General features: G+C 45.1%; 1 protein-coding gene across 1 annotated transcript; it reads right to left on the reverse strand.

Annotated features, from left to right (window-relative positions):
* LOC120057126 (death-associated protein kinase 2-like) lies at positions 1-24,281 on the reverse strand. Its single transcript, XM_039005565.1, has 7 exons — positions 24,155-24,281; positions 23,256-23,331; positions 21,808-21,960; positions 19,344-19,389; positions 5,496-5,585; positions 2,222-2,302; positions 1-648 (listed from the first exon to the last, which is right to left on the reverse strand). The coding sequence occupies exons 1-7, from the start codon at positions 24,270-24,272 to the stop codon at positions 571-573; spliced, it is 642 nt and encodes a 213-aa protein (XP_038861493.1). The 5' UTR covers positions 24,273-24,281; the 3' UTR covers positions 1-570.
* Positions 24,282-26,469: the final 2,188 nt, after the last annotated feature.

Consider the following 26,469-nt stretch of genomic DNA (forward strand, 5'->3'; position numbering starts at 1 on the left):
TAAAATACAGTAAGAACAGTAAGTACAGTAAAATACAGTAAGAATAGTAAGTACAGTAAGAACAGTAAAATACAGTAAGAACACAAACGGGTTCATTCTTCTCTCTTATATTTCCCGCCATATACAACCACTATACTGTAAACAGATTTATAAAAAGCTAGCTAACATACAAAAGTATCATTAAAAAAACCTTAATGTCTATGACCTTTCACTGAGAAAAGACCATCACTTCATAGAAAAATACTCAGCTAACTGGATTTAAATGGTGCTTGGTTGTTGACTTCAGGAAGTGGAATGGAGGAATAGTGGTGTTTTGATTGGTTGTTGACTTCAGGAAGTGGAATGGAGGAATAGTGGTGTTTTGGTTGGTTGTTGACTTCAGGAAGTGGAATGGAGGAATGGTGGTGTTTTGATTGGTTGTTGACTTCAGGAAGTGGAATGGAGGAATAGTGGTGTTTTGATTGGTTGTTAACTTCAGGAAGTGGAATGGAGGAATGGTGGTGTTTTGATTGGTTGTTGACTTCAGGAAGTGGAATAGAGGAATGGTGGTGTTTTGATTGGTTGTTGACTTCAGGAAGTGTTACTCCTCTTCCTGGTCTGTAGTCTTGTCTTCCTGGTCTCTTCTTCGTTGTCGCTGTCACAGCTCCTCTGAAAACACAACCAGTATTGTCTATTTCTAGGAGGTACACCTCTGTTTCTCTGTAATGACTCCAGTAATAGATAGTCAACAGAACAGCTGTTAGGTAGGCTGTCATCTCTGTACTCCAGAGTGGACCGTGGTTAAACACAATGACACGTTCAGTATGTTGCTTAGTTACTGTGGATTCTAGGTATGAATGGATAGATCAGTGGGAATGACTTTCTGTATCTTGCTGCGATGACAACGCAAAAATATTTGTGTTTGCGTAACCGAGGGCAACAACACAACAGCACATCACTTCTTGACCCATCACTAACAAGTTTACACACATGTCCCATGTACTGGCTGAGAGATCAGTGGCATCAGCAGCATTACATGGTTTAATTAGACATAGATTGTGCAATATTAATTAACGACTGTGCAATACAATGGCCGTGTTCTGTTATAATCTCCACCCGGCACAGCCAGAAGAGGACTGGCCACCCCTAAGAGCCTGGTTCCTCTCTAGGTTTCTTCCTAGGGTCCTGCCTTTCTAGGGAGTTTTTCCTAGCCACCGTGCTTCTACACCTGCATTGCTGTTTGGGGTTTTAGGCTGGGTTTCTGTACAGCACTTTGTGGCATCTGCTGATGTAAAAGGGCTGTATAAATACATTTGATTGATTGATTGATTGATGATTCATTAGACAGACTGTGTAATATTAATGGGTTAGATAGACTGTGTAATATTAATGGGTTAGTTAGACTGTGTAGTATTAATGGGTTAGTTAGACTGTGTAATATTAATGGGTTAGTTAGACTGTGTAGTATTAATGGGTTAGTTAGACTGTGTAATATTAATGGGTTAGATAGACTGTGTAATATTAATGGGTTAGTTAGACTGTGTAGTATTAATGGGTTAGATAGACTGTGTAATATTAATGGGTTAGTTAGACTGTGTAATATTAATGGGTTAGTTAGACTGTGTAATATTAATGGGTTAGTTAGACTGTGTAGTATTAATGGGTTAGTTAGACTGTGTAATATTAATGGGTTAGTTAGACTGTGTAATATTAATGGGTTAGTTAGACTGTGTAATATTAATGGGTTAGTTAGACTGTGTAATATTAATGGGTTAGTTAGACTGTGTAATATTAATGGGTTAATTAGACTGTGTAATATTAATGGGTTAGTTAGACTGTGTAGTATTAATGGGTTAGTTAGACTGTGTAATATTAATGGGTTAGTTAGACTGTGTAATATTAATGGGTTAGTTAGACTGTGTAATATTAATGGGTTAGATAGACTGTGTAATATTAATGGGTTAGTTAGACTGTGTAGTATTAATGGGTTAGTTAGACTGTGTAGTATTAATGGGTTAGTTAGACTGTGTAGTATTAATGGGTTAGTTAGACTGTGTAGTATTAATGGGTTAGTTAGACTGTGTAGTATTAATGGGTTAGTTAGACTGTGTAGTATTAATGGGTTAGTTAGACTGTGTAATATTAATGGGTTAGTTAGACCGTGTAATATTAATGGGTTAGTTAGATTGTGTAATATTAATGGGTTAGTTAGACAGACTGTGTGTGTGTGTGTGGTCATCACCTGGTCATGTTCTTGTTGTTCCTGCCCTCTTCTCATCATCCTGGTCAGGTGGTTACACAGAGACACTATCCTGATAGACATCTAGTCAACACAGAGACACAGAGACACTATCCTGATAGACATCTAGTCAACACAGAGACACTATCCTGATAGACATCTAGTCGACACAGAGACACTATCCTGATAGACATCTAGTCAACACAGGGACACTATCCTGATAGACATCTAGTCAACACAGAGACACTATCCTGATAGACATCTAGTCAACACAGAGACACTATCCTGATAGTCATCTAGTCGACACAGAGACACTATCCTGATAGACATCTAGTCGACACAGAGACACAGAGACACTGTCCTGATAGACATCTAGTCGACACAGAGACACAGAGACACTATCCTGATAGTCATCTAGTCAACACAGAGACACAGAGACACTATCCTGATAGTCATCTAGTCGACACAGAGACACTATCCTGATAGACATCTAGTCAACACAGAGACACTGTCCTGATAGACATCTAGTCGACACAGAGACACAGACACACTATCCTGATAGACATCTAGTCAACACAGAGACACAGAGACACTATCCTGATAGACATCTAGTCGACACAGAGACACTATCCTGATAGTCATCTAGTCGACACAGAGACACTATCCTGATAGACATCTAGTCGACACAGAGACACTATCCTGATAGTCATCTAGTCGACACAGAGACACTATCCTGATAGACATTTAGTCAACACAGAGACACAGAGACACTATCCTGATAGACATCTAGTCAACACAGAGACACTGTCCTGATAGACATCTAGTCGACACAGAGACACTATCCTGATAGTCATCTAGTCGACACAGAGACACTATCCTGATAGACATCTAGTCGACACAGAGACACTATCCTGATAGACATCTAGTCAACACAGAGACACAGAGACACTATCCTGATAGACATCTAGTCAACACAGAGACACTATCCTGATAGACATCTAGTCAACACAGAGACACAGAGACACAGAGACACTGAGACACTATCCTGATAGACATCTAGTCGACACAGAGACACAGAGACACTGTCCTGATAGACATCTAGTCGACACAGAGACACTATCCTGATAGTCATCTAGTCAACACAGAGACACTATCCTGATAGACATCTAGTCAACAGAGACACAGAGACACTATCCTGATAGACATCTAGTCGACACAGAGACACTATCCTGATAGACATCTAGTCAACACAGAGACACAGAGACACTATCCTGATAGACATCTAGTCGACACAGAGACACTATCCTGATAGACATCTAGTCAACACAGAGACACAGAGACACTATCCTGATAGTCATCTAGTCGACACAGAGACACTATCCTGATAGACATCTAGTCGACACAGAGACACTATCCTGATAGTCATCTAGTCAACACAGAGACACTATCCTGATAGACATCTAGTCAACACAGAGACACTATCCTGATAGACATCTAGTCAACACAGGGACACAGAGACACTATCCTGATAGACATCTAGTCGACACAGAGACACTATCCTGATAGACATCTAGTCAACACAGAGACACAGAGACACTATCCTGATAGACATCTAGTCAACACAGAGACACTATCCTGATAGACATCTAGTCGACACAGAGACACTATCCTGATAGACATCTAGTCAACACAGGGACACTATCCTGATAGACATCTAGTCAACACAGAGACACAGAGACACTATCCTGATAGTCATCTAGTCGACACAGAGACACTATCCTGATAGACATCTAGTCAACACAGAGACACTATCCTGATAGACATCTAGTCAACACAGAGACACTATCCTGATAGTCATCTAGTCGACACAGAGACACTATCCTGATAGACATCTAGTCAACACAGAGACACTATCCTGATAGACATCTAGTCGACACAGAGACACTGTCCTGATAGACATCTAGTCGACACAGAGACACAGAGACACTATCCTGATAGTCATCTAGTCAACACAGAGACACAGAGACACTATCCTGATAGTCATCTAGTCGACACAGAGACACTATCCTGATAGACATCTAGTCAACACAGAGACACTGTCCTGATAGACATCTAGTCGACACAGAGACACAGAGACACTATCCTGATAGACATCTAGTCAACACAGAGACACAGAGACACTATCCTGATAGACATCTAGTCGACACAGAGACACTATCCTGATAGTCATCTAGTCGACACAGAGACACTATCCTGATAGACATCTAGTCAACACAGAGACACTATCCTGATAGTCATCTAGTCGACACAGAGACACTATCCTGATAGACATCTAGTCAACACAGAGACACAGAGACACTATCCTGATAGACATCTAGTCAACACAGAGCCACTGTCCTGATAGACATCTAGTCGACACAGAGACACTATCCTGATAGACATCTAGTCAACACAGAGACACTATCCTGATAGACATCTAGTCAACACAGAGACACTATCCTGATAGACATCTAGTCAACACAGAGACACAGAGACACAGAGACACTGAGACACTATCCTGATAGACATCTAGTCGACACAGAGACACAGAGACACTGTCCTGATAGACATCTAGTCGACACAGAGACACAGAGACAGTATCCTGATAGTCATCTAGTCAACACAGAGACACTATCCTGATAGACATCTAGTCAACACAGAGACACAGAGACACTATCCTGATAGACATCTAGTCGACACAGAGACACTATCCTGATAGACATCTAGTCAACAGAGACACAGAGACACTATCCTGATAGACATCTAGTCGACACAGAGACACTATCCTGATAGACATCTAGTCAACACAGAGACACAGAGACACTATCCTGATAGACATCTAGTCGACACAGAGACACTATCCTGATAGACATCTAGTCAACACAGAGACACAGAGACACTATCCTGATAGTCATCTAGTCGACACAGAGACACTATCCTGATAGACATCTAGTCAACACAGGGACACAGAGACACTGTCCTGATAGAGATGTTCTGATACACTACAGTATATGTATTGGCCTATTGACATCACAAATAATTACACACACACACACACACACACACACACACACACACACACACACACACACACACACACACACACACACACACACACACACACACACACACACACACACAAGCATGCACACACACACACAACACACACACACTTATCAATGACCTAATGGCATGTTGGTGATATTGTATGATAGATGTTTTATACTGTAGGACGTACCTTCCATCGCCGTCGTGCGTACTGTCTCCTGAAGTTCTCCAGATTAATGACAGACAGTCTGCGCTCCAGGGCCTGGCCTGGGTTTAACGGCTAAACCACAGCAGAAAACAGCAGGACATAGAGAGAATGAAAATCCTTTGGGCTGTCATGACAAAGACAACAAACATAGGAGCTAAAACAGTAGTCTTATAAAGAGATCAGGACCAGACTAGGACTAAAAGGATCAGACTAGGACTAAAACCAGACTAGGACTAAAAGGACCAGACTAGGACTAAAAGGACCAGACTAGGACTAAAAGGGACCAGACTAGGACTAAAAGGGACCAGACTAGGACTAAAAGGGACCAGACTAGGACTAAAAGGGCCAGACTAGGACTAAAAGGGACCAGACTAGGACTAAAAGGGACCAGACTAGGACTAAAAGGGACCAGACTAGGACTAAAAGGGCCAGACTAGGACTAAAAGGGACCAGACTAGGACTAAAAGGACCAGACTAGGACTAAAAGGGACCAGACTAGGACTAAAAGGGACCCAGACTAGGACTAAAAGGACCAGACTAGGACTAAAAGGGACCAGACTAGGACTAAAAGGGACCAGACTAGGACTAAAAGGACCAGACTAGGACTAAAAGGGACCAGACTAGGACTAAAAGGGACCAGACTAGGACTAAAAGGGACCCAGACTAGGACTAAAAGGGACCAGACTAGGACTAAAGGGACCAGACTAGGACTAAAAGGGACCAGACTAGGACTAAAAGGGACCAGACTAGGACTAAAAGGACCAGACTAGGACTAAAAGGGACCAGACTAGGACTAAAAGGACCAGACTAGGACTAAAAGGGACCAGACTAGGACTAAAAGGGGCCCAGACTAGGACTAAAAGGGACCAGACTAGGACTAAAAGGGACCAGACTAGGACTAAAAGGACCAGACTAGGACTAGAAGGGACCAGACTAGGACTAAAGGGACCAGACTAGGACTAAAAGGGACCAGACTAGGACTAAAAGGGACCAGACTAGGACTAAAAGGGACCAGACTAGGACTAAAAGGGACCAGACTAGGACTAAAAGGACCAGACTAGGACTAAAAGGACCAGACTAGGACTAAAAGGGACCAGACTAGGACTAAAAGGGACCAGACTAGGACTAAAAGGACCAGACTAGGACTAAAAGGGACCAGACTAGGATTAAAGGGACCAGACTAGGACTAAAAGGGACCAGACTAGGACTAGAAGGGACCAGACTAGGACTAAAAGGGACCAGACTAGGACTAAAAGGACCAGACTAGGACTAAAAGGGACCAGACTAGGACTAAAAGGGACCAGACTAGGACTAAAAGGGACCAGACTAGGACTAAAAGGACCAGACTAGGACTAAAAGGGACCAGACTAGGATTAAAGGGACCAGACTAGGACTAAAAGGGACCAGACTAGGACTAAAAGGACCAGACTAGGACTAAAAGGGACCAGACTAGGATTAAAGGGACCAGACTAGGACTAAAAGGACCAGACTAGGACTAAAAGGGACCAGACTAGGACTAAAAGGACCAGACTAGGACTAAAAGGGACCAGACTAGGACTAAAAGGACCAGACTAGGACTAAAAGGGACCAGACTAGGACTAAAAGGGACCAGACTAGGACTAAAAGGACCAGACTAGGACTAAAAGGGACCAGACTAGGACTAAAAGGGACCAGACTAGGTCTAAAAGGACCAGACTAGGACTACAAGGACCAGACTAGGACTAAAAGGACCAGACTAGGACTAAAAGGGACCAGACTAGGACTAAAAGGGACCAGACTAGGACTAAAAGGACCAGACTAGGACTAAAAGGGACCAGACTAGGACTAAAAGGGACCAGACTAGGTCTAAAAGGACCAGACTAGGACTACAAGGACCAGACTAGGACATTTCAATCGATAAGATCTTTATCAGGTTCAGTGGGTTTAGATCAGGAAGGTACAAGCATCTAAAATACACAACAATAACACTATCAACATACTTCAATCTGAGAAGGTCGGACTAATGTCAGTAATGATATCTACTCATTATCAATCCTCTATCAACATACTTCAATCTGAGAAGGTCGGACTAATGTCAGTAATGATATCTACTCATTATCAATCCTCTATCAACATCCTCTATCAACATACTTCAATCTGAGAAGGTCGGACTAATGTCAGTAATGATATCTACTCATTATCAATCCTCTATCAACATCCTCTATCAACATACTTCAATCTGAGAAGGTAGGACTAATGTCAGTAATGATATCTACTCATTATCAATCCTCTATCAACATCCTCTATCAACAGTTGGCTTTGAACTATGAAAAACAAACAAGCCTCTTAAAAGTTGCAGACTTTAAATATAAAACCTCAAAACCTATCAAGCCTCTTACATCATTCTTTGTAAAACACAAAAAGAAGCATTGTAAATACTTTGACTTTTTATTTGAGCTAATCACAACAATACTACTAACGTATCACAAGGAGAACAAACTAAAGATATAATATTCCACAGAGATGACTTCCAGTGTCCTCTACTTCCTGTTTCGGCTACTGACTCTGGGCTACTGTAACTGCTGTTATCTCTACTGTCCAGACTCAGTCAGGTCCAGGTTGGTACTCTACTGTAACTGCTGTTATCTCTACTGTCCAGACTCAGTCAGATCCAGGTTGATACTCTACTGTAACTGCTGTTATCTCTACTGTCCAGACTCAGTCAGGTCCAGGTTGGTACTCTACTGTAACTGCTGTTATCTCTACTGTCCAGACTCAGTCAGGTCCAGGTTGATACTCTACTGTAACTGCTGTTATCTCTACTGTCCAGACTCAGTCAGGTCCAGGTTGATACTCTACTGTAACTGCTGTTATCTCTACTGTCCAGACTCAGTCAGGTCCAGGTTGATACTCTACTGTAACTGCTGTTATCTCTACTGTCCAGACTCAGTCAGGTCCAGGTTGATACTCTACTGTAACTGCTGTTATCTCTACTGTCCAGACTCAGTCAGGTCCAGGTTGATACTCTACTGTAACTGCTGTTATCTCTACTGTCCAGACTCAGTCAGGTCCAGGTTGATACTGTACTCTACTGTAACTGCTGTTATCTCTACTGTCCAGACTCAGTCAGGTCCAGGTTGATACTCTACTGTAACTGCTGTTATCTCTACTGTCCAGACTCAGTCAGGTCCAGGTTGATACTCTACTGTAACTGCTGTTATCTCTACTGTCCAGACTCAGTCAGGTCCAGGTTGATACTCTACTGTAACTGCTGTTATCTCTACTGTCCAGACTCAGTCAGGTCCAGGTTGATACTCTACTGTAACTGCTGTTATCTCTACTGTCCAGACTCAGTCAGGTCCAGGTTGATACTCTACTGTAACTGCTGTTATCTCTACTGTCCAGACTCAGTCAGGTCCAGGTTGATACTGTACTCTACTGTAACTGCTGTTATCTCTACTGTCCAGACTCAGTCAGGTCCAGGTTGATACTCTACTGTAACTGCTGTTATCTCTACTGTCCAGACTCAGTCAGGTCCAGGTTGATACTCTACTGTAACTGCTGTTATCTCTACTGTCCAGACTCAGTCAGGTCCAGGTTGATACTCTACTGTAACTGCTGTTATCTCTACTGTCCAGACTCAGTCAGGTCCAGGTTGATACTCTACTGTAACTGCTGTTATCTCTACTGTCCAGACTCAGTCAGGTCCAGGTTGATACTCTACTGTAACTGCTGTTATCTCTACTGTCCAGACTCAGTCAGGTCCAGGTTGATACTCTACTGTAACTGCTGTTATCTCTACTGTCCAGACTCAGTCAGGTCCAGGTTGATACTCTACTGTAACTGCTGTTATCTCTACTGTCCAGACTCAGTCAGGTCCAGGTTGATACTCTACTGTAACTGCTGTTATCTCTACTGTCCAGACTCAGTCAGGTCCAGGTTGATACTCTACTGTAACTGCTGTTATCTCTACTGTCCAGACTCAGTCAGGTCCAGGTTGATACTCTACTGTAACTGCTGTTATCTCTACTGTCCAGACTCAGTCAGGTCCAGGTTGGTACTCTACTGTAACTGCTGTTATCTCTACTGTCCAGACTCAGTCAGGTCCAGGTTGATACTCTACTGTAACTGCTGTTATCTCTACTGTCCAGACTCAGTCAGGTCCAGGTTGATACTCTACTGTAACTGCTGTTATCTCTACTGTCCAGACTCAGTCAGGTCCAGGTTGGTACTCTACTGTAACTGCTGTTATCTCTACTGTCCAGACTCAGTCAGGTCCAGGTTGATACTCTACTGTAACTGCTGTTATCTCTACTGTCCAGACTCAGTCAGGTCCAGGTTGATACTCTACTGTAACTGCTGTTATCTCTACTGTCCAGACTCAGTCAGGTCCAGGTTGATACTCTACTGTAACTGCTGTTATCTCTACTGTCCAGACTCAGTCAGGTCCAGGTTGATACTCTACTGTAACTGCTGTTATCTCTACTGTCCAGACTCAGTCAGGTCCAGGTTGGTACTCTACTGTAACTGCTGTTATCTCTACTGTCCAGACTCAGTCAGGTCCAGGTTGATACTCTACTGTAACTGCTGTTATCTCTACTGTCCAGACTCAGTCAGGTCCAGGTTGATACTCTACTGTAACTGCTGTTATCTCTACTGTCCAGACTCAGTCAGGTCCAGGTTGGTACTCTACTGTAACTGCTGTTATCTCTACTGTCCAGACTCAGTCAGGTCCAGGTTGATACTCTACTGTAACTGCTGTTATCTCTACTGTCCAGACTCAGTCAGGTCCAGGTTGGTACTCTACTGTAACTGCTGTTATCTCTACTGTCCAGACTCAGTCAGGTCCAGGTTGGTACTCTACTGTAACTGCTGTTATCTCTACTGTCCAGACTCAGTCAGATCCAGGTTGATACTCTACTGTAACTGCTGTTATCTCTACTGTCCAGACTCAGTCAGGTCCAGGTTGATACTCTACTGTAACTGCTGTTATCTCTACTGTCCAGACTCAGTCAGGTCCAGGTTGATACTCTACTGTAACTGCTGTTATCTCTACTGTCCAGACTCAGTCAGGTCCAGGTTGATACTCTACTGTAACTGCTGTTATCTCTACTGTCCAGACTCAGTCAGGTCCAGGTTGATACTCTACTGTAACTGCTGTTATCTCTACTGTCCAGACTCAGTCAGGTCCAGAATGATACTCTACTGTAACTGCTGTTATCTCTACTGTCCAGACTCAGTCAGGTCCATAATGATACTCTACTGTAACTGCTGTTATCTCTACTGTCCAGACTCAGTCAGGTCCAGGTTGATACTCTACTGTAACTGCTGTTATCTCTACTGTCCAGACTCAGTCAGGTCCATAATGATACTCTACTGTAACTGCTGTTATCTCTACTGTCCAGACTCAGTCAGGTGCAGGTTGATACTGTACTCTACTGTAACTGCTGTTATGTCTGCTGTCCAGACTCAGTCAGGTCCAGGTTGATACTCTACTGTAACTGCTGTTATCTCTACTGTCCAGACTCAGTCAGGTCCAGGTTGATACTGTACTCTACTGTAACTGCTGTTATCTCTACTGTCCAGACTCAGTCAGGTCCAGGTTGATACTCTACTGTAACTGCTGTTATCTCTACTGTCCAGACTCAGTCAGGTCCAGGTTGATACTCTACTGTAACTGCTGTTATCTCTACTGTCCAGACTCAGTCAGGTCCAGGTTGATACTCTACTGTAACTGCTGTTATCTCTACTGTCCAGACTCAGTCAGGTCCAGGTTGATACTCTACTGTAACTGCTGTTATCTCTACTGTCCAGACTCAGTCAGGTCCAGGTTGATACTCTACTGTAACTGCTGTTATCTCTACTGTCCAGACTCAGTCAGGTCCAGGTTGATACTCTACTGTAACTGCTGTTATCTCTACTGTCCAGACTCAGTCAGGTCCAGGTTGATACTCTACTGTAACTGCTGTTATCTCTACTGTCCAGACTCAGTCAGGTCCAGGTTGATACTCTACTGTAACTGCTGTTATCTCTACTGTCCAGACTCAGTCAGGTCCAGGTTGATACTCTACTGTAACTGCTGTTATCTCTACTGTCCAGACTCAGTCAGGTCCAGGTTGATACTCTACTGTAACTGCTGTTATCTCTACTGTCCAGACTCAGTCAGGTCCAGGTTGGTACTCTACTGTAACTGCTGTTATCTCTACTGTCCAGACTCAGTCAGGTCCAGGTTGATACTCTACTGTAACTGCTGTTATCTCTACTGTCCAGACTCAGTCAGGTCCAGGTTGATACTCTACTGTAACTGCTGTTATCTCTACTGTCCAGACTCAGTCAGGTCCAGGTTGGTACTCTACTGTAACTGCTGTTATCTCTACTGTCCAGACTCAGTCAGGTCCAGGTTGATACTCTACTGTAACTGCTGTTATCTCTACTGTCCAGACTCAGTCAGGTCCAGGTTGATACTCTACTGTAACTGCTGTTATCTCTACTGTCCAGACTCAGTCAGGTCCAGGTTGATACTCTACTGTAACTGCTGTTATCTCTACTGTCCAGACTCAGTCAGGTCCAGGTTGATACTCTACTGTAACTGCTGTTATCTCTACTGTCCAGACTCAGTCAGGTCCAGGTTGGTACTCTACTGTAACTGCTGTTATCTCTACTGTCCAGACTCAGTCAGGTCCAGGTTGATACTCTACTGTAACTGCTGTTATCTCTACTGTCCAGACTCAGTCAGGTCCAGGTTGATACTCTACTGTAACTGCTGTTATCTCTACTGTCCAGACTCAGTCAGGTCCAGGTTGGTACTCTACTGTAACTGCTGTTATCTCTACTGTCCAGACTCAGTCAGGTCCAGGTTGATACTCTACTGTAACTGCTGTTATCTCTACTGTCCAGACTCAGTCAGGTCCAGGTTGGTACTCTACTGTAACTGCTGTTATCTCTACTGTCCAGACTCAGTCAGGTCCAGGTTGGTACTCTACTGTAACTGCTGTTATCTCTACTGTCCAGACTCAGTCAGATCCAGGTTGATACTCTACTGTAACTGCTGTTATCTCTACTGTCCAGACTCAGTCAGGTCCAGGTTGATACTCTACTGTAACTGCTGTTATCTCTACTGTCCAGACTCAGTCAGGTCCAGGTTGATACTCTACTGTAACTGCTGTTATCTCTACTGTCCAGACTCAGTCAGGTCCAGGTTGATACTCTACTGTAACTGCTGTTATCTCTACTGTCCAGACTCAGTCAGGTCCAGGTTGATACTCTACTGTAACTGCTGTTATCTCTACTGTCCAGACTCAGTCAGGTCCAGAATGATACTCTACTGTAACTGCTGTTATCTCTACTGTCCAGACTCAGTCAGGTCCATAATGATACTCTACTGTAACTGCTGTTATCTCTACTGTCCAGACTCAGTCAGGTCCAGGTTGATACTCTACTGTAACTGCTGTTATCTCTACTGTCCAGACTCAGTCAGGTCCATAATGATACTCTACTGTAACTGCTGTTATCTCTACTGTCCAGACTCAGTCAGGTGCAGGTTGATACTGTACTCTACTGTAACTGCTGTTATGTCTGCTGTCCAGACTCAGTCAGGTCCAGGTTGATACTCTACTGTAACTGCTGTTATCTCTACTGTCCAGACTCAGTCAGGTCCAGGTTGATACTCTACTGTAACTGCTGTTATCTCTACTGTCCAGACTCAGTCAGGTCCAGGTTGGTACTCTACTGTAACTGCTGTTATCTCTACTGTCCAGACTCAGTCAGGTCCAGGTTGGTACTCTACTGTAACTGCTGTTATCTCTACTGTCCAGACTCAGTCAGGTCCAGGTTGATACTCTACTGTAACTGCTGTTATCTCTACTGTCCAGACTCAGTCAGGTCCAGGTTGATACTCTACTGTAACTGCTGTTATCTCTACTGTCCAGACTCAGTCAGGTCCAGGTTGATACTCTACTGTAACTGCTGTTATCTCTACTGTCCAGACTCAGTCAGGTCCAGGTTGATACTGTACTCTACTGTAACTGCTGTTATGTCTACTGTCCAGACTCAGTCAGGTCCAGGTTGGTACTCTACTGTAACTGCTGTTATCTCTACTGTCCAGACTCAGTCAGGTCCAGGTTGGTACTCTACTGTAACTGCTGTTATCTCTACTGTCCAGACTCAGTCAGGTCCAGGTTGATACTGTACTCTACTGTAACTGCTGTTATCTCTACTGTCCAGACTCAGTCAGGTCCAGGTTGATACTCTACTGTAACTGCTGTTATCTCTACTGTCCAGACTCAGTCAGGTCCAGGTTGATACTCTACTGTAACTGCTGTTATCTCTACTGTCCAGACTCAGTCAGGTCCAGGTTGATACTGTACTCTACTGCAGGCTAATCCCAGACAGCAGATCTATACTATCTCTTCAGTCCAGACTCAGTCGGTCCAGGTTGATTCTCTATTGTACTATACTATACTATACTATACTATACTATACTCTACGGTACTATACCATACTATCTCTTCAGTCCAGACTCAGTGAGGTTCAGGCTGATCCCAGACAGCAGATCTCCTCCACAGCTTCTGTTAAGCATTTCCTTCAGTGCCTCATTCACGTCATTATTAAACACAGTGGAGAAGTTACAGTTGAGGTACCCCCCTCCTCCGACCCCACCGACCCCGTCCGTGACCCCGTCCGTGACCCCTAACGACCCCACCACGTCCTGAACCCACTTCAGGTCGTCGCTCAGCTCCTGTCTCAGGGCGTCAAAGCGGCTCTTCCTCTCCTGGTAGCGGGCGCTGACGTCACTGACGCTAACATCCACCACCTTCATCTCATCCTGCAGGCTTCTCTTCATCGCCTCCACTTTACGGAACTCATAGCGGATCTGAGACAGCTGGTGACGGACCCCCTCGCTCTCCTCCTTGTACCAGGACTCCTTGTGGTTGTAGACGGAGACCAAGGCGTCGATGTCCTCCTGCAGGGAGTCGTGGGTCGAGGCTAGCCTAGAGAAGGAGCCCTCCATCTGGCTGATGTCCTCCACTACCTGGGCGAAGCGTTCGAAGTTGACATAGGTGTTGTTGGGGGGCATGGAGGAGTGAGATTTCATGGTGTACTCCTTGAGACGTTTGGTCTTCAGCTGGCGGCGCTCGCGCTTCTTGGGGGTCTTGGTTTGGTCCGGCGTCTTGGTGCTGGGAGTCTCGTCCTTGTACTCATTAGACTTCAGACACAAGAGATGAGGACGATAGACAGAGGGTTACTGAGCTGGAAGTCACTTACTGGCACTGCATGCCATGCATTGATGATGTTCTGTACAGCAATGGAATATAAGCCAGTGGTGAGATGCGTCCATTACCAAACCACAGGCAACACTCCAGGTGACATGGTTAGTTATATATTACCCAACAGGCAACACTCCAGGTGACATGGTTGGTTATATATTACCCAACAGACAACACTCCAGGTGACATGGTTAGTTATATATTACCCAACAGGCAACACTCCAGGTGACATGGTTAGTCTGGGTGACTTTAACCTCCCCACGTCTACCTTTGACTCATTCCTCTCTGCCTCCTTCTTTCCACTCCTCTCCTCTTTTGACCTCACCCTCTCACCTTCCCCCCCTACTCACAAGGCAGGCAATACGCTTGACCTCATCTTTACTAGATGCTGTAATTCCACTAATCTCATTGCAACTCCCCTCCAAGTCTCCGACCACTACCTTGTATCCTTTTCCCTCTCGCTCTCATCCAACACTTCCCACACTGCCCCTACTCGGATGGTATCGCGCCGTCCCAACCTTCGCTCTCTCTCCCCCGCTACTCTCTCCTCTTCCATCCTATCATCTCTTCCCTCTGCTCAAACCTTCTCCAACCTATCTCCTGATTCTGCCTCCTCAACCCTCCTCTCCTCCCTTTCTGCATCCTTTGACTCTCTATGTCCCCTATCCTCCAGGCCGGCTCGGTCCTCCCCTCCTGCTCCGTGGCTCAACGACTCATTGCGAGCTCACAGAACAGGGCTCCGGGCAGCCGAGCGGAAATGGAGGAAAACTCGCCTCCCTGCGGACCTGGCATCCTTTCACTCCCTCCTCTCTACATTCTCCTCTTCTGTCTCTGCTGCTAAAGCCACTTTCTACCACTCTAAATTCCAAGCATCTGCCTCTAACCCTAGGAAGCTCTTTGCCACCTTCTCCTCCCTCCTGAATCCTCCTCCCCCTCCTCCCCCCTCCTCCCTCTCTGCGGATGACTTCGTCAACCATTTTGAAAAGAAGGTCGACGACATCCGATCCTCGTTTGCTAAGTCAAACGACACCGCTGGTTCTGCTCACACTGCCCTACCCTGTGCTTTGACCTCTTCTTTCTCCCCTCTCTCTCCAGATGAAATCTCGCGTCTTGTGACGGCCGGCCGCCCAACAACCTGCCCGCTTGACCCTATCCCCTCCTCTCTTCTCCAGACCATTTCCGGAGACCTTCTCCCTTACCTCACCTCGCTCATCAACTCATCCTTGACCGCTGGCTACGTCCCTTCCGTCTTCAAGAGAGCGAGAGTTGCACCCCTTCTGAAAAAACCTACACTCGATCCCTCCGATGTCAACAACTACAGACCAGTATCCCTTCTTTCTTTTCTCTCCAAAACTCTTGAACGTGCCGTCCTTGGCCAGCTCTCCTGCTATCTCTCTCAGAATGACCTTCTTGATCCAAATCAGTCAGGTTTCAAGACTAGTCATTCAACTGAGACTGCTCTTCTCTGTGTCACGGAGGCGCTCCGCACTGCTAAAGCTAACTCTCTCTCCTCTGCTCTCATCCTTCTAGACCTATCGGCTGCCTTTGACACTGTGAACCATCAGATCCTCCTCTCCACCCTCTCCGAGCTGGGCATCTCCGGCGCGGCTCACGCTTGGATTGCGTCCTACCTGACAGGTCGCTCCTACCAGGTGGCGTGGCGAGAATCTGTCTCCGCACCACGTGCTCTCACCACTGGTGTCCCCCAGGGCTCTGTTCTAGGCCCTCTCCTATTCTCGCTATACACCAAGTCACTTGGCTCTGTCATATCCTCACATGGTCTCTCCTATCATTGCTATGCAGACGACACACAATTAATCTTCTCCTTTCCCCCTTCTGATAACCAGGTGGCGAATCGCATCTCTGCATGTCTGGCAGACATATCAGTGTGGATGACGGATCACCACCTCAAGCTGAACCTCGGCAAGACGGAGCTGCTCTTCCTCCCGGGGAAGGACTGCCCGTTCCATGATCTCGCCATCACGGTTGACAACTCCATTGTGTCCTCCTCCCAGAGTGCTAAGAACCTTGGCGTGATCCTGGACAACACCCTGTCGTTCTCAACCAACATCAAGGCGGTGACCCGTTCCTGTAGGTTCATGCTCTACAACATTCGCAGAGTACGACCCTGCCTCACACAGGAAGCGGCGCAGGTCCTAATCCAGGCACTTGTCATCTCCCGTCTGGATTACTGCAACTCGCTGTTGGCTGGGCTCCCTGCCTGTGCCATTAAACCCCTACAACTCATCCAGAACGCCGCAGCCCGTCTGGTGTTCAACCTTCCCAAGTTCTCCCACGTCACCCCGCTCCTCCGCTCTCTCCACTGGCTTCCAGTTGAAGCTCGCATCCGCTACAAGACCATGGTGCTTGCCTACGGAGCTGTGAGGGGAACGGCACCTCCGTACCTTCAGGCTCTGATCAGGCCCTACACCCAAACAAGGGCACTGCGTTCATCCACCTCTGGCCTGCTCGCCTCCCTACCTCTGAGGAAGTACAGTTCCCGCTCAGCCCAGTCAAAACTGTTCGCTGCTCTGGCACCCCAATGGTGGAACAAACTCCCTCACGACGCCAGGTCAGCGGAGTCAATCACCACCTTCCGGAGACGCCTGAAACCCCACCTCTTCAAGGAATACCTAGGATAGGATAAAGTCATCCTTCTAACCCCCCCCCCCCCCCCCCCCCCTTAAAGAGTTAGATGCACTATTGTAAAGTGGTTGTTCCACTGGATATCATGAGGTGAATGCACCAATTTGTAAGTCGCTCTGGATAAGAGCGTCTGCTAAATGACTTAAATGTAAATGTAGTTATATATTACCCAACAGACAACACTCCAGGTGACATGGTTAGTTATATATTACCCAACAGACAACACTCCAGGTGACATGGTTAGTTATATATTACCCAACAGACAACACATTTAAGTCATTTAGCAGACGCTCTTATCCAGAGCGACTTACAAATTGGAAAGTTCATACATATTCATCCTGGTCCCCCCGTGGGAATTGAACCCTGGTCCCCCCGTGGGAATTGAACCCACAACCCTGGCGTTGCAAGCGCCATGCTCTACCAACTGAGCCACAAGGGACCGTTATATATTTTACATTGTCTGAGTGGAAGGTCCAGTCCAGGCCACTATATATTTTACATCGTCTGAGTGAAGGTGCAGTCCAGGCCATTATATATTTTACATTGTCTGAGTGGAAGGTGCAGTCCAGGCCACTATATATTTTACATTGTCTGAGTGGAAGGTGCAGTCCAGGCCACTATATATTTTACATTGTCTGAGTGGAAGGTGCAGTCCAGGCCACTATATATTTTACATTGTCTGAGTGGAAGGTGCAGTCCAGGCCACTATATATTTTACATTGTCTGAGTGGAAGGTGCAGTCCAGGCCATTATATATTTTACATTGTCTGAGTGGAAGGTCCAGTCCAGGCCATTATATATTTTACATTGTCTGAGTGAAGGTCCAGTCCAGGCCATTATATATTTTACATTGTCTGAGTGGAAGGTGCAGTCCAGGCCATTATATATTTTACATTGTCTGACGGGAGGTCCAGTCCAGGCCACTATATATTTTACATTGTCTGAGTGAAGGTCCAGTCCAGGCCATTATATATTTTACATTGTCTGAGTGAAGGTCCAGTCCAGGCCATTATATATTTTACATTGTCTGAGTGGAAGGTCCAGTCCAGGCCATTATATATTTTACATTGTCTGAGTGGAAGGTCCAGTCCAGGCCATTATATATTTTACATTGTCTGAGTGAAGGTCCAGTCCAGGCCATTATATATTTTACATTGTCTGAGTGGAAGGTGCAGTCCAGGCCATTATATATTTTACATTGTCTGAGTGAAGGTCCAGTCCAGGCCACTATATATTTTACATTGTCTGAGTGGAAGGTGCAGTCCAGGCCATTATATATTTTACATTGTCTGACGGGAGGTCCAGTCCAGGCCACTATATAGTTTACATTGTCTGAGTGGAAGGTGCAGTCCAGGCCATTATATATTTTACATTGTCTGACGGGGGTGCAGTCCAGGCCACTATATAGTTTACATTGTCTGAGTGGAAGGTGCAGTCCAGGCCACTATATATTTTACATTGTCTGAGTGGAAGGTGCAGTCCAGGCCATTATATATTTTACATTGTCTGAGTGGGAGGTGCAGTCCAGGCCACTATATATTTGACATTGTCTGAGTGGAAGGTGCAGTCCAGGCCACTATATAGTTTACATTGTCTGAGTGGAAGGTGCAGTCCAGGCCACTATATAGTTTACAATGTCTGAGTGAAGGTGCAGTCCAGGCCACTATATATTTTACATTGTCTGACGGGGGGTGCAGTCCATAACAGCTTAACATGCATTACATGGTCAGAAACCAAGTATGTAAAAAACGTACAAACAAGGAACAAATCCCTTTTCTGCCTGAACAGTACACGTCACAGTCTAATTAGGAGGCGGTTATGCAAACTATAAAATACAGGAAGAAGCCTCGAGACAAGTTATGTCACAATAGAAAACGACATGCATGTCTTGACATCAACCTGTCAATCGTGATGCTGTTTTCATGTGACAGTGAAATACCTTGATCCAGGGATGGTTGAGGGCGTCTTGAATAGTTAATCTCTTCCTGGAAGACAAACATGTTTACACTGCAATAGGAAAGTATTCAGACCTCTTGACTTTTCCACATTTTGTTATGTTACAGCCTTATTCTAACATGAATTAAATCGTTTCCCCCCCTCATCAATCTACACACAATACCCCATAATGAAAAAAGTTATAAAAAATTTAAGGCTGACATATCTCATTTTACATAAGTATTCGGACCCTTTACTCAGTACTTTGTTGAAGCACCTTTGGCAGCGGTTACAACCTTGAGTCTTCTTGGGTATGACGCTACAAGTTTGGCACACCTGCGTTTGGAGAGTTTCTCCCATTCTTCTCTGCAGAGCCTCTCAAGCTCTGTCAGGTTGGATGGGGAGCGTTGCTGCACAGCTATTTTCAGGTCTCTCCAGAGATGTTCAATCGGGTTCAAGTCCGGGGTCTGACTGGGCCAGTCAAGGACATTCAGAGACTTGTCCCGAAGCCACTCTTGCATTGTCTTGGCTGTGTGCTTATAGTCATTATAGTCATGCTTATAGTCACTCTGGAGTGCTCTGGAAAACCTGGAGCAGGTTTTCATCAGGGATCGCTCTGTACTTTGCTCTGTTCATCTTTCCCTCAATCCTGACTAGTCTTCCAGTCCCTGCCACTGAAAAACATCCCCACAGCATGATGCTGCCACCACCATGCTTCACCGAGGGATTGTGCCAGGTTTCTTCCAGACGTGACGCTTAGCATTCAGAGTTCAATCTTGGTTTCATCAGACCAGAGAATCTTGTTTCTCATGGTCTGAGAGTCTTATGTGCCTTTTGGCAAACACCAAGCGGACTGTCATGTGCTTCTGTCTGGCCACTACTATAAAGGCCTGATTGGTGGAGTGCTGCAGAGATGGTTGTCCTTCTGGAAGATTCTCCCATCTCCACAGAGGAACTCTGGAGCTCTGTCAGAGTGACCATTGGGTTCTTGGTCACCTCCATGAACAAGGCCCTTGTCCCCCGATTGCTCAGTTTGGCCGGGCGGCCAGCTCTAAGGAAGAGTCTTGGTGGTTCCAAACTTCTTCCATTTAAGAATGATGGAGGCCACTCTGTTCTTGGGGACCTTCAATGCTGCAGAATTATTTTGGTGTCCTTCCCCAGATCTGTGCCTCGACACAATCCTGTCTCAGAGCTCCACGGACAATTTCTTCGACCTCATTGCTTGGTTTTTGTTCTGACATGCACTGTCAACTGTGGGACCTTATATAGACAGGTGTGTGCCTTTCCAAATCATGTCCAATCAATTGAATTTACCACAGGTGGACTCAAATCAAGTTGTAGAAACATCTCAAGGGTAATCAATGGTAACAGGATGCACCTGAGATCAATTTTGAGCCTCATAGGGGTCTGAATGCTTATGTAAATTACAAAAACCTGTTTTCACTTTGTCATTATGGGGTATTGTGATGTCATTATGGGGTATTGTGATATCATTATGGGGTATTGTGATGTCATTATGGGGTATTGTGTGTAGATGGAGGAGAAAAAATATTTATTTAACAAGGGGGACCAGACAGAACAAGAGGATGTAAGGAACTTGATTTTAGACTGTGACAGTGTCGTCTGTTTTGACCTTGTACACAGATCATTCAGCGTTACTGTCATCAAGAGAGTGTGTACCGTGTAGAGTCATGCAGAGTGACGTAAACAAACCGCATGGTCTCAAAAGTGTGTAAATATGTAGCATCACATTTTTCTATACAGCTGTTCTACAATGTGATGTAGAAACACAATACATCATTTGCCTTCCCTGAGCCAGGAAGACTAGTGTTAGATATTTTATAGATATATATAAATATAATACTTATTTTCCACCATAATTTGCAAATAAATTCATAAAAAATCCTACAATGTGATTTTATGGATTTTGTTTTCTCATTTAGTCTGTCATAGTTGAAGTGTGCCTATGATGAAAATTACAGGCCTCTCTCATCTTTTTAAGTGGGAGAACTTGCACAATTGGTGGCTGACTAAATACTTTTTTGCCCCACTGTAGATATAGATATTGTCTAGGCTTTAGCTTATTGGTCTAACAGTATTTTGGCACAGGTTCAAAACTAGTCTCTCTCCAGTAGTTGTTATATGAAGTTATTAGCCAGCTGACCCTGACCCCTAACCCCTGACCTCTAATCCCTCCTTACATCTTGTCTCTCTCCAGTAGCTGTCATATGAAGTTATTAGCCAGCTGACCCTGACCCCTAACCCCTGACCTCTAACCCCTCCTTACATCTTGTCTCTCTCCAGTAGTTGTCATATTAGCCAGCTGACCCTGACTCCTAACCCCTGACCCCTCCTCAGCTGTCATATTAGCCAGCTTGCTGGTTCTGCAGAAGAAGTCCTCGTCAAACTCACTCCTAACCGGTTATCGCTCTCCACATCAACTCTGACCTCTGACCCCTCCAACTCACATCTTGTCCCTCTCCAGTAGCTGCCGTATGAAGCTTTTGGCCAGTTCACTGGTTCTACAGAAGAACTCCTCGTCAAACTCGTAGTTCATGGCTGAGATGTTGGCCAGCGTGTCCTGTTTAGTCTCTCCCAGGAAGGGAGACGCTCCACTCAGCCTGGAACACAACAACAACAAGGCCAGAACAGGAGGAGCGTTAGGAACATTGTATGTATTCACCTACACCATCCCTGTTACTGTCACGACTTCTGCCGATGTCGATGCCTCTCCTTGTTCGGGCGGTGTTCGGCGGTCGACGTCGCCGGTCTTCTAGCCATCGCCGGTCTTCTAGCCATCGCCGATCCATTGTTCATTTTCCATTTGTTTTGTCTTGTTTTCCCACACACCTGGTTTTCATTCCCTCATTAAATGTTGTGTATTTAACCCTCTGTTCCCCCCATGTCTTTGTGTGGTATTGTTTATTGTAAGTGCTTGTGCACATTATGTTTGACTGGTGCGCGTCGGGTTATTGTGCCCATATTTTGTATTTTCTCATGCCGTTGGTTTTACTATTAAACTGCTCCGGCTATTTACCAAGTTCTGCTCTCCTGCGTCTGACTTCCCTGCCACCAGTTACGCACCCCTTACAGTTACATGTATGTTTCATTTATGTCTGTTGTGTACCGTGATGTTAAAACATGCTTAATGTCGTGTTAAACTCCCTAAGAAGGGTTCATGTACAGGGTGGTTCATGTTTAATGTCGTGTTGAACTCCCTAAGAAGGGTTCATGTACAGTGTGGTTCATGTTTAATGTCGTGTTAACCTCCCTAAGAAGGGTTCATGTACAGGGTGGTTCATGTTTAATGTCGTGTTAACCTCCCTAAGAAGGGTTCATGTACAGGGTGGTTCATGTTTAATGTCGTGTTGTAACTCCCTAAGAAGGGTTCATGTACAGTGTGGTTCATGTTTAATGTCGTGTTAACCTCCCTAAGAAGGGTTCATGTACAGGGTGGTTCATGTTTAATGTCGTGTTAACCTCCCTAAGAAGGGTTCATGTACAGTGTGGTTCATGTTTAATGTCGTGTTGAACTCCCTAAGAAGGGTTCATGTACAGTGTGGTTCATGTTTAATGTCGTGATGAACTCCCTAAGAAGGGTTCATGTACAGGGTGGTTCATGTTTAATGTCGTGTTGTAACTCCCTAAGAAGGGTTCATGTACAGGGTGGTTCATGTTTAATGTCGTGTTGAACTCCCTAAGAAGGGTTCATGTACAGTGTGGTTCATGTTTAATGTCGTGATGAACTCCCTAAGAAGGGTTCATGTACAGTGTGGTTCATGTTTAATGTCGTGTTAACCTCCCTAAGAAGGGTTCATGTACAGGGTGGTTCATGTTTAATGTCGTGATGAACTCCCTAAGAAGGGTTCATGTACAGTGTGGTTCATGCTTAATGTTGTGATGAACCTAAACTCACAGGATGTAGGTGATGACTCCTATACTCCACATATCTGCCTCCAGTCCCAGTGGTTCGTAGTTCACTATCTCTGGGGCTGAAACAGACGAGCTGGTTGAGAGAATGCCAAGAGTCTACAAAGCTGTAATCAAGGCAAAGGGTAGCTACTTTGAAGAATCTAAAATATAAAAAATATTAGGATTTTTTTTTGAAACACTTTTTTGGTTACTAAATGATTTCACACGTGTTAATTCATAGTTTTGATGTCTTCACTATTATTCTACAATGTAGAAAATTGTAAAAAATAAAGGAAAACCCTTGAATGAGTCGGTGTGTCCAACCTTTAGACTGGAACTGTACATGGGTCAAGCAGACCACCATAGTCCCTGTGAAGGTAACCTGCCTAAACTATTACAGCCCTGTATCACTCACGTCAGTATATAGCCTCGGTATTGTTATTTTATTGTGTTACTTTTTTTAAATTTTATTGTATTTTTCACTTTAGTTTATTGAGTAAATATCTTAACTCTATTTCTTGAACTATTTCTTGTTGGTTAAGGGCTTGTAAGTAAACATTTCACTGTGAGGTCTACTACACCTGTTGTATTCAGCATTTCACTGTGAGGTCTACTACACCTGTTGTATTCAGCATTTCACTGTAAGGTCTACTACACCTGTTGTATTCAGCATTTCACTGTAAGGTCTACTACACCTGTTGTATTCAGCATTTCACTGTGAGGTCTACTACACCTGTTGTATTCAGCATTTCACTGTAAGGTCTACTACACCTGTTGTATTCGGCGTATTTGACAAATAACATTTGATTTGATTTGACATTGATAATGTAGTAATTCATATTCATGTGTAGTAGTCTAGTTATGGCATGTTTATGTGAGCCAGTCTCAAGACTGAAATCTTACCCACAAATTCAGGAGTCCCAAAAATGTTTTTAAACTCTGCCCCCGCCTCGATTTTGTGAGCGAGTCCGAAATCGATTAGTTTGATCCTTGGCAATGGCACGTTCTTATCCAACAGCATGATGTTTTCAGGCTGGAAAACAGAAAGAGAGTGAACTGATTTACTGAGAGAGTGTTTCTGATCATTAGTGTGCATGAGTATACTGGCCCTGTTGCAGTCCTGTCTCCTTAGGTTCAAAATGATCAGAAAATAATGATCAACCCCTATCAAACCCAACGTCAGATAAACCCTGTCAAACCCAACGTCAGATAAACCCTGTTAAACCCAACGTCAGATAAACCCTGTCAAACCCAACGTCAGATAAACCCTGTTAAACCCAACGTCAGATAAACCCTGTCAACCCAACGTCATATGAACCCTGTCAAACCCAACGTCATATGAACCCTGTCAAACCAACGTCAGATGAACCCTGTCAACCCAACGTCAGATGAACCCTGTCAAACCCAACGTCAGATAAACCCTGTCAACCCAACGTCAGATGAACCCTGTCAACCCAACGTCAGATAAACCCTGTCAAACCCAACGTCAGATAAACCCTGTCAAACCCAACGTCAGATGAACCCTGTCAACCCAACGTCAGATAAACCCTGTCAACCCAACGTCAGATAAACCCTGTCAACCCAACGTCATATAAACCCTGTCAACCCAACGTCAGATAAACCCTGTCAAACCCAACGTCAGATGAACCCAACGTCAGATAAACCCTGTCAACCCAACGTGGATGTAAGAAGTTCACTGTCAGAGGGCTTAAGCAGGTGTTGAAAGAGTCCAGCCTTATTAAATGGACGTCCTGTCATCTTCTGCAGGGCTACTCCTCTCCTCCTGTTTCCTGCATCTGGGTGACACCGTTTAAACACACCCAGAAGGTCAAACATGTTGCCCTCCGACCTTCTATCACCGTGACCGTACTGTGTTCCTGACTTTGACATTGCCAGCCAGCTGTGGTGTAAAGGAGACTTCCTATGTACCCCTGGACTTCATATTTACCTCAGTCTGTACAGTCTGCATCCCAAATGTCACCCCTCTGCTCTCCTTCTCCCTCCCCTGTCTCTTTCGTCTCTCCCTCCCCTGTCCCTTTCGTCTCCCCTTCCCTCTCCCGTCTCTTTCATCTCTCCCTCTCCCGTCTCTTTCGTCTCCCCTTCCCTCTCCCGTATCTTTCGTCTCTCCCTCCCCTGTCTCTTTCGTCTCCCCCTCCCTCTCCCGTCTCTTTCGTCTCTCCCTCCCCTGTCTCTTTCGTCTCCCTCTCCCCTGTCTCTTTCGTCTCCCCTTCCCTCTCCCTGTCTCTTTCGTCTCTCCCTCCCCTGTCTTTTTCGTCTCCCCTTCCCTCTCCCGTATCTTTCGTCTCTCCCTCTCCCGTCTCTTTCGTCTCTCCCTCCCCTGTCTCTTTCGTCTCCCCTTCCCTCTCCCGTCTCTTTCGTCTCTCCCTCTCCCGTCTCTTTCGTCTCCCCTTCCCTCTCCCGTCTCTTTCGTCTCTCCCTCTCTCCGGTCTCTTTCGTCTCCCCTTCCCTCTCCCGTCTCTTTCGTCTCCCCTTCCCTCTCCCGTCTCTTTCGTCTCTCCCTCCCCTGTCTCTTTCGTCTCCTCCTCCCTCTCCCCTGTCTCTATCGTCTCCTCCTCCCTCTCCCCTGTCTCTATCGTCTCCTCCTCCCTCTCCCCTGTCTCTATCATCTCCTCCTCCCTCTCCCGTCTTCCCCTCCCTTCCCCGTCTCTCCCGTCCCCCCCTCCCCCATTCTTCCTGTGGTGAGACCACAGCCTGTCAACGCCGGGAAGGACTGCACCCTTATTGAACGCTTTTCCCATACCTGACACAGCACTTTCTCTCTCTCTCTCCCCCCCTCTCTATCTGAGGTAAAGTGCTGTGAGCTGCACCCCCCAAGTGTGTCTCTTATTAATGGGATTTACAGTATGAAGCTCTCAGCAGTACAGATTTCAGCAGTCCAGCCCTCATTTAAACAAGCTCATGTCACGACCATAATGCATTATACAGTACCTGCAGTCTAAAGTGTTACCAATTTGACTATACTTCTCTAAACAGTTGTATATTTCAGCTTCACTTTGTACAGCAGTCTATACATCTTTCTATATATCTCTCATCTTTGTACAGCAGTTTATACATCTTTCTATATATATCTCATCTTTGTACAGCAGTTTATAAATCTTTCTATATATCTCTCATCTTTGTACAGCAGTCTAAACATCTTTCTATATATCTCTCATCTTTGTACAGCAGTTTATACATCTTTCTATATATATATCATC

This window comes from Salvelinus namaycush, chromosome 1 (genome assembly GCF_016432855.1).
Source record: "Salvelinus namaycush isolate Seneca chromosome 1, SaNama_1.0, whole genome shotgun sequence".
NCBI classification, from domain to species: Eukaryota; Metazoa; Chordata; class Actinopteri; order Salmoniformes; family Salmonidae; genus Salvelinus; species Salvelinus namaycush.